The following is a 9987-nucleotide window of genomic DNA, read 5'->3' as shown; positions in this document are numbered from 1 at the left end:
ACAATTAAACACTTTTCTTATCATTTAAAAAAATCATAATTGAAAAATCATTATTAAAATTCTTTAATAAATTAAATTTCAAGTATTCTTTTATTTAAGTGAACTTAAAAATTTATTATTTATAAGTATGATTTTATTAGGCCCTCTTTGAGGGCGTGCAAAGCCGATTATCGCATATGGTCCAAAATATTTTACTGTAAAATCATAGTTAAAAAGAGCCTTAAAAAATATTGATTATGGTTACACAATAACAAAACAGAACTCATATTTATTTTCCACCGCTAAACCATAAAACACTTATTAAGGATCTCTGAAAATTCAAAATAACTTTAATTTTAAATTAATCAATTTATTATATACATTCTTAATAAATGCTATTATTTAATTGACATAGAAAATAACTTAAAATTTTTCTTTTTTAAAGTCAATTAATTTAAAACATATAGATATATAAAAAAAATAGGCCCTACGCGGTAGCCTTGGTGGCCTATCCCTAGGGCCATATATATATATATATATATATATATATATATATATATATATATATATATATATATATATATATATATATATATATATATATATATATATATATATATATATATATATATATATATATATAAATACGTGGGAATAATTTTCACTTAAATTAGGATAAATTCTAATTTTAATAATTATCACGCATAATAAAATCCGCAGGTAATCTGGAGGTGTTATTGCGAAAATCACATTAAACCTGCAGATTTTGTTGTGGATTTTATTTTAAATATAAAAATAAAATATATGTTTCTTTTAAAATAAAACATCTTTTTATTTTTAATAGATTTATATGTTTTTTAAAATTAATAATATTTTTTGTTTAAATTTTATCATAAATTATTTTTTTGTTTTAAATTCAAATTTATTTTCTTTAAGTTAATTTAGTATGTATTAGTTTTATTTAATACATATTTTTGAAAAAACTATTTTAGGGAAAAATTAAGTATTTCTTGGCCATGGAATTCAATATGGATTAAAAAAATAATTATTTTTCCAACTTAGTATATTTGTTTTAAAATCTTTTACTTATTTAATTATATGGGTCCACATAGATTAAGTCAAAGCAATGTAATATGAAATCGCAATTGCAATCATTGATCGAATCTCCCAAGCTTAACTTGTAATTTTTCTTCTTTCAACTCAAATAAATTCATCTTATGATCTTTCTAATTTCGGTTTCACTGGTTGTAGTTGTTATTCTTCATTTGTTCAACATGATTTTTGGCAGATGGCGTGACCTATTCCTATCACATATTGATAGAAGTATTACCATTGTTTCTTTAGATCAAATTCATACATATTCTATAATCAACCAACAATCTTAATCATAACAATTCTAATAATTTTTTTCAAAACACAGAAGGTAAAAATATAACAAATCAATTTAAAGAAGATCACTCTTGCAGACAAATATAGTAGAAATTACGCTAGACTTATCTTTTTTATAAATTACAAATAAATTTTAACAATCATAAATTTAAATATTAAAATTAAAAATCATTTAAAATAACTTTAATTTTAAAAAATTTATTCTTGCAAATTTCGAAATTTTTAAGAACAAATAATAATTTATATCATCTTTAAAAATGTATAATAATTTTTATTTTCAGTTTAATATAACTCTTAAATATTTAAATAATTTATAAAATATTACAATCACTTTTTTTAAAATCCTATAAAATATACTTTAATTCTTCAATTTTTTGAAATACTTATTTTCTTTTCAATTACTATTACTAGTTTTTCAAAACGATTAGGGGCAAATTTGGGTTAACACAAATTATGGGGTGAGAATTTCATTTATGGGGTATGAAATAAAACTTTCGATACAAATTTGGGTTTATGTATTCTCAAAACCTTATGATCCAATAGAAATGAATAAGAATATCTTCTTGCAACTCTCGCCTGAAGCATCCAATCTAAACACTTACAACCACCAATCGAACTGAACCTTCGCGAGCGAACCCTAGCTTATTCCTCTTCATTTTCAATTCAGATAAATTAATCAATGTTCCTTTTATCTTCTATTTGATTTGCTTTTATCATCTTCTAATATTTGTTTGTTCCTCAGTTTTTGTGTGAAATCGATACGTATCAGTTTCATTTTGAATGAGATTTGCTACATTTATGTGAAATTTCAAAAAATGAATTTGTTTAAGAGTATAATATTTAGCAAATATTGCTTCTATCATCTTCTTTTTTGCCTTTAAACTTCTTACTATCGTAGAATTCATAATCGTTGGGTATTAAACTTAAACAATCATGATTCATTTTCGGCTCTATTTTCTTATAACACCCACACATAATATATATCTAGAAAATATATTACATATAGTTTAATTTGGTAATGATACACATAAGTGTCTACCAGCATCAATATATACACATGTCCAAAAAAAAAATATACATTATGGCACATGTTATACAAAGGCGCCTAATAAAAAACTAAGAGCTATGTACACATCATCCCATGTATAATATCCACAAAGGAAAATCCTCAAAAGAAAGTATATGAAACATCATCAGGCAAGCTTATCTTTGTTTTTCACATGCATGGAACCACCTGAAAATAACAATAATAGCGGGATGAGATAATAATCTCAGTGAGTTCCCTTATCCTATGAGTTCACTCGGCTCTACAGGGATCTCTTATCGATTCTTAACTTAAGTCATCCAACCTCGTCCTACTTGTGTTTACTTACGCAATAAAACACTACTTAAGCATCTAAGGGATATTCGCATTGTATGAAAACATGTAACTTGATTTCACTTAACTCAATAAATCACTATTTATAAAACATCACAAAGCATCTCTTCTCGATCGAGCCTATGTCTAGGGCAAGGCTCGGGTCACCGATGTTTTGTATGGTTCGACTTTCTTGTGGACTCGGACTCTCCATGGGACTCGAACCTAATTCAAGAACCGTCACTTGTATGAGACTCGGACCCACTTACAATATCTTTCTTCGTATGGAACTAGAACCCACTTAGGCATCCACGTCTCTATGGGACTCGAACCCACTTATGAGACCTCTCCTATATGGGACTCAAACCCATTTATAAGGCTCAAATCATTGGTGTCACATCCCAAATCTACTTTATATAAGCATCTCAATTGAACATAAGATGATGATGGTTCAAGGTTTTCTTCCTTCTTCCAAGTTTTCTCCTTCCTCTCTTCTTATTTCTCTTCTTTCTCCTCTTTCTTTTATCTCTTACTAACTTCTTCTCTCTTTGTTACCAACAAGGGAAAACTTGGAAAGGAAAAGTTATAAGAAAATATCTTATGAAGAGATATTTCTCCTATAGGGTAATTGACCCTTCATTAATGTTATAAAAAATCCATTTCTTTTATAAATTAATAAAGGTCAATTAAATTGAATAAGAATTGAGCTCATTTGAGTTTAATAATTACTCTCTTTTTCCCAACTTACAAGAATTACAGCTTATAGGAACTCAGTTGGTCTCAATTGACAATGAATAGAGTATTTATAGGAACATGGGATATTTCATTATCCCCCCCCCCCCCCCCCAAATAAAAATTCATCCTCGAATTTGAGGGACTGTGTATCAATATATTCGCTAAGGGGCCTTAAGAGACGATATGGATATCTCTAGTCTCCCATTTATCTTATCAACCGATACTTTATTGAATGTATCTCTCTTTTTTTTAGATATATCATCCTTCTCTTGATTAAGTCGCCTAAGTGCAGAAATCAGTGACATGTCATCCTCCTGTAATTGCATGGAAAACATCGTGAGAAAAGTAGACCATGCTCCCCTGAATATTAGAAGGAAAACTACCCATTCCCTTACGAATGTTATCTCCGAGGAAGCCTAAGACTCAATCCCGATGCGATTATTAATACCCATCATCACAGTTGAGGAGAGGTGAACTAGAACACAAATTACACACATATATGAGCTTCTCACCCCATATGAGTTAACTCTCAACCCTAGAATAACCTCAAAGCTTCTACCAACCCTAATCACCAGGGATTGTCACACATTTGTATTTTTAATAAGTAAAACTTTGAAAAGAAATAAGTTCGATAATGTAAAAAATATTAAGAAAATTTATAATGATTAACACTTAACAACAAGATTATAAGCGGTGAGAAAAATGAAATGCAACATATATTGAAATCGTGGGATGAACAAAAAAAATATGTTTTAGGTATAAACTTTGTGGTGATAGAAAAATCATCCATAATATATTTTGAGTGCATCCAAAATCCATCAAGATATTTAATACCTTTCCCACTAAATTGTACATGGATTCAAGGTAGAAGACCACCAAATACAAACTAACTTTGGTTAAATTTATTGGTGTTACTTCTAAAGTGATGTCATACTTTCTAAAGTGATGTCATACTTTATTTTTATGAACTATGAAAAGGATTATAATGTTACTTGAGCTATATAAATGCGTCTAAATTTGTTAAAGAATCCAAATAATATGTTGCTGATCATTAATATTGGTTGTGATATCATATTGATGAATGTTTTTGGAAAAAAAACCAACTTCATCTATTTTTGTGTGTCTGTGTCATATAATAAAAATATGTGAGAGATGATAAAAATATGTGAGATAGATGTAAGTTTCTTGTTAAAAAAAATGTCATGTTTAAAGACAAGCTTTCAAAATAGTCAAACCAAAATAATTATGGGATACTATAATGGCAACATGAATTTTTTTAATAAAATCTTCTATAGAGGAATATTTTATTAACACGTGTTGTGCATTTTAATAGTGCGTGTGCTAATTTTCTAAAGTTTATGAAATATTTTGAAACCACTATATTAGAAACAATGATAGAGAAAATAGTTTAATCTTGGGTTGATCAAGTTTGACTCTTTAACAACACAACCCCAAATAGATTTGAATATGATCATGGTATGTTGAGACAATATTTATTGAATAAGAAAGGTCTTACAAAGATTGAGAACAAATTAACAACATCATTGTGCTAGAGCATACTGAGATACATACCTCCTTTATAAATATCATTTTTATATTAAAACATAGGTTCAAGAAAAATGTTTTGTACTCTTAATTGATTGGTACCAATATTTTTCAGGTAGGATTAAATTATTTTTTTATGAAGCTACGCAATCATAGGAAACCGGTCAGGATAGATAAATTCTTATTGTACAATTATACAAACATACAGTCTTTCATATTATTATATCATTGTTAAGAAGCTTTGTCACAACACAACTTTTCGTAAGGACGAGATACACATTCACATAGATACGTAGTACCCTTAGGGAGATACGCATCTTGTTCACTTGTAGGCACAGTTGTACGAAGCAAGGAGTTTTAAGATATGAATCGTATATAGTGTATCCATCCATTTAAACCTTTCATGACATCCTCAAGTTTGATAAATCTCACTTTTAAGCCTCTTTAGGGTCTTATCCCAAATAATCAACCAACAGGCAACTACTCTTAGGAACATGGAGTAGACATGGTACATCGTCCAAGGCAGGTTTCCTCTCACCAATAGATAGATAAAAAGATGAACTCTCATAATTCTATCTCCAACCAATATATCCTAAAATCATACCTCTTTAGGATATACCATGCATATATTTTCTGACCATGGCCGAGACACTTTAATGTATCACAAAATTGCAAAATAAATTGTGTACATAAATGTTTAACTATATAATTGTTATATTAAAATTGTATCAAATATTTATCTCCTTGTTCTATATACGAAGAGTAACATGGTCATCTTAAAGAAGAAACACCGGTAGGTATGGTGCCCCGCACGAAATCCGGCTAGTGACGGAGTTCGGAATTGAGCTAGTTCCTGAGTTTTAGCCTTAGCCCGAGTCTCAATTTGAGGTTAAGATAAAAAAAGCATGATATGGCCTAAGATCGAGACTTAAATTTATTGGTGTACAAGGTTGAAAGTGAAGATTAAAAGAGAGAAAAAGAGAGAAAAGCGTAACTAAGTTGTGAATGAAAGAGGATGCATTGTAATGTAATTTTGTTACACAACTTGTTTAAATACAAAACTAAAAATGTCACGTAGGCAAATTGTTAACCTACGCTAACTGAACAATGCACCTTCTGAAAACTCAAAAACAACTACAACTCAAAGCTAACACTAAGATTCTGAGCACCAACTTCTCAACTATGCTGAGTAGGATTCTGAATCCTATAGCTTTTGAACAACAACACGTTTGATCTATGAATTATACCTAACATTATCCCTTAATTCATATTCAGTTAACTAAAATCTACAACACCATTTTCATCCCTCAAATGAATAAAGTGTTTAGTCTTTACAGTTTTAGTCAGCACATCTGCAAGTTACTTCTGAGTAATATAGTGCACAACTTCTAGCACTCCATTATATACCTGATTCCTTAGAAAATAAAACTTTGTGTCAATATGCTTGCTTCTTCCATGCAGCACTGAATTTTTGGCAAGACTTATGGCTGATCAGTTGTCAATCATCAACTTCACATGCTTGTTCACTTTGATCTTCAGATCCTGCAAAAAGTTCATAAGCCAAATACCTTGACACGCAAATAAAGCACCTGTAATATACTCAGCTTCACAGGTTGACAAGGAAATCATTGGTTGCTTTTTGGAGCACCAAGAGATAGGATCTCCCATATACTTGAAGAAATATCCAGAAGTACTTCTTATGTCAACTCTGTCTCCACACTAATTAGAATTTGAATAGCACATCAATTCTAATTCAGACTTAACACCATAAGGGAATAGCACTCCATACTTCAGAGTCCCCTTAATATACCTCAAAATCATGACAATAGCTTGGTAATGTGACCACTTTGGTTTATTCATAAACCTACTTACCATTCCAATTGCATAACAGATGTCAGTCCTAGTGTTACAGAGATATCTCAATGAGTCAACCAACTGCTTAAAAGTTGTAGCATCTACATCATCACCCTCAACATCAGAATCCAACTTGTGATTCAATTCAGCAGGTGTGATTGCAGTCTTGTAATTTGTCAATTTGAATCTCTTCAGAAGTACAAGTTCATACTTTAGCTGATGCAAAATGATACCCTTCTTAGAGTACATAATCATTGTCCCTAGAAAATATACCACATTTCCCATATCAGTCATCTCAAACTCATTCATCAACACCTTCTTAAACTTCATTATCTCATCTGAACAACTTCCTGTCAGCAATATGTCATCAACATAGAGATACACCATAATCATATTGCCTTCAGAAGTATGCTAAACATAAACGTCATACTCCATCTCACACTTTATGAATCCTTGGAGCTTGAAAAATGAATAAATTTTCAGATTTCAAGCTCTAGGAGCTTGTTTCAGTCCATACAATGCTTTATGTAACATGTACACTATCCCTTCCTATTTTTTTTTTCATAAATCCAGAAGGTTGTGACACGTATACCTCTTCTTGCAATGGACCAATCAGAAAGGTAGATTTCACATCCAGATGTATCAGAGACCAATTCCTATTTGTAGCTATAGCAATTATCAATCTGATTGTTTCATGTCTAACTACAGACACAAACATTTCAAAGTAATCTAACCTAGATTTTTGTAGAAGTCCTCTTGCTACTAATCTTTCTTTGGGTTTGCCAATCGATCAATCGGGCATCAGTTTCACCTTGAAAATCCATTTGATGCTAATGGCTTTCTTGTTCTTGGGAAGCTCAGTCAACTCTCAAGTCTTATTTCTTTCTATATCCTTAAGTTATTCCTTCATGGCCTTCAACCACACTTTCTTCTTGAGTGTTTCTTCAACACTATCTAGTTCAGGGTCTACTAACATGGCTCACTGAATAATTTCCCTTTCAGAATCTATTTCAGTATCTTGCAATATGTCAAACTCTACAAATATATGTGGTATCTGACGAATTCTCTGTGGTATGGTTTCAGAGGATGGACTACCTTCAGAAGGTCCACCTGTAGAGGCTTCAGAGACATGACCACTATCAGAGGTTGGATTACCACCAGATTCTAGAGTATCACCAGAATCTAGAGTACCATCAAAATATGAATCATCATCAGATTCACCTTCTGAGTCTTCTTTAGCTTCATAGTTACTATCAGAGTCTAACTCATCTTCAGACTCATAATCATCATCAGACTCTGACTCATCTTCAGAGGCAGAATCCCCTTCAAATTCAGAAATCTCTTCAGAAGTTAACTTAGGTGTTAACATTGCACCCGAGTTAGTTTGAGACTCATTCCAATTTCATGCTTCTGATTCTTTCACAACAACATCTCTGCTGAATTCCACCTTATTAGTGTCTAGACAATAAAGCTTATACGCACATGTACTATGGTACCCAACTAGTAACATTACTTTACTTCTATCATCCAACTTCTTTCTAGTAGCACCTGGAAAATGTTTGTAACAAACAAAACCAAATACTCTGAAACGAATCACACTTTGCTTATCACCAACCCACTTCTCAAAAAGAACAATTTCCTTCAGCTTCTTATTAGACACTTGTTGAGCATATATGTTGCAGTGGCAACGGCTTCTTCCCACAAGGTGTGAGACAGCTTCTTCTCCTTTAACATGTTCTTTGTCATGTCAAGCAAAGTTCGGTTTCTTCTTTCAGCAAGACCATTATGTTGAGGAGTGTATGAAGCAGTCACCTCATGCTCAATTCCATTCTCCTCACATAACTTTATGAACTCTTTAGAGTTATACTCACCTTCACCATCAGTTCTGCAAACTTTCAGCTTATGACCACTATATTTTTCAGCCTTCACCTTGAACTTCTGAAACTCATCAAACAGCTCATGATTAAACTTGATGAGTGTTACCCATGTGATTCTTGTGAAGTCATCCACAAATGACAAAAAATATTTGTTTCCTCCAAGTGAAGGTACTTCAAATGGTCCACAAACATCAGAATGTGCTACTCCCAAAGCATGCTTTTCTCTTGGGGATACTTTTGACGCAAATGGCAATCTAGGTTTCTTGCCTTTCATGCATATATCACATGACTTATCAGGCTTCACAATATTGGGAATGCCATATACCAGCTTCTTAGAATTCAGATGCCATAAGCTTCTGAAATTAAGATGCCGCAATATCTTGTGCAACGGCTCATTGTCACCTTTAGCGCCTTCTGCACTAAGGCATTTAGTTTCAGATGTCTCCACACACACCTTGAATTTTATGTTGCTTCCCTTCTCAGATTGCATAATCAGCTTCTAATCAGAATTATACAACTTCAAGAGATTGTTCTTCATAGTGACTGAGAAACCTTTCTCAATGAGCTGTCCTACACTCATCATATTTCTCTTCATGCCACGAACATACCAAACATCATTGATCATAACAGTTTTACCATTCTTCACCTTGAAATTTCCCATACCTTCAATATTAAGGTATTTATCATCAACACATCTGATCTTTGTCCTCTTTCTAGAGTCAAAATCAACCAGCCATTGTTTGTTTCCAGTTAGGTGATTTGAGCAACCAGTCTACTAAATACACAACGTTAGATTCAGAAGCCATCAATAACACAGGTTCATCATCAGAATCTCCTATGGCTATGTTTGTTTCTTTTGATTTCCTTTCTTTGTTTGACCAACTGTCAACATCAAAGTGACCAAACTTCTTACAATAGCGTCATTGAACCTTCTTCTTGTCAACCTTCTCTTTTTCGTTCTGGTGTTTCTTCTCATCATAATTGGAGGCTTCTGACTTCTAAAAATCACCACCATGTCTCTTCTTGGCTTCTAACTAAGACTTCTTCTGACTCTTCTTCCCAGAAGACGACTTCAGAGCCTGTTATACCTCTCTTTCAGAGGTTCTTTCAGTCAGACGCAACTTTTGTGCCTCTAGACTGCTTTGCAGCTCTTCAACCCTCATAGTTCTTAGGTCTTTAAAATTTTCAATTGCTACAACAATGTAATCAAATTGTGGAGTAAGAGATCGCATTACCTTCTAAATGATTACT

General features: G+C 32.0%; 1 protein-coding gene across 1 annotated transcript; it reads right to left on the bottom strand.

Annotated features, from left to right (window-relative positions):
* Positions 1–6503: 6503 nt before the first annotated feature.
* LOC127080140 (uncharacterized mitochondrial protein AtMg00810-like) lies at positions 6504–7246 on the bottom strand. The gene is made up of 3 exons (XM_051020471.1): positions 6878–7246; positions 6595–6724; positions 6504–6547 (listed from the first exon to the last, which is right to left on the bottom strand). The coding sequence occupies exons 1-3, from the start codon at positions 7244–7246 to the stop codon at positions 6504–6506; spliced, it is 543 nt and encodes a 180-aa protein (XP_050876428.1).
* Positions 7247–9987: the final 2741 nt, after the last annotated feature.

This window comes from Lathyrus oleraceus, chromosome 5, assembly GCF_024323335.1.
Source record: "Lathyrus oleraceus cultivar Zhongwan6 chromosome 5, CAAS_Psat_ZW6_1.0, whole genome shotgun sequence".
Taxonomy (NCBI): Eukaryota; Viridiplantae; Streptophyta; class Magnoliopsida; order Fabales; family Fabaceae; genus Lathyrus; species Lathyrus oleraceus.
The sequence above is the reverse complement of the archived record's forward strand: the minus strand, read 5'-3'. Positions and strand labels throughout refer to the sequence as shown.

What these genes read in the sequence shown, in the direction of transcription:
- LOC127080140 (XM_051020471.1), bottom strand. Translation starts at nt 7,246, where the DNA reads ATGGTGTATCTCTATGTTGATGACATATTGCTGACAGGAAGTTGTTCA. An exon ending in TCTGTTATGCAATTGGAATG is followed by an intron (nt 6,725 to 6,877) that starts GTAAGTAGGTTT and finishes AATTCTAATTAG; the next exon opens with TGTGGAGACAGAGTTGACAT. An exon ending in TGAAGCTGAGTATATTACAG is followed by an intron (nt 6,548 to 6,594) that starts GTGCTTTATTTG and finishes AACTTTTTGCAG; the next exon opens with GATCTGAAGATCAAAGTGAA.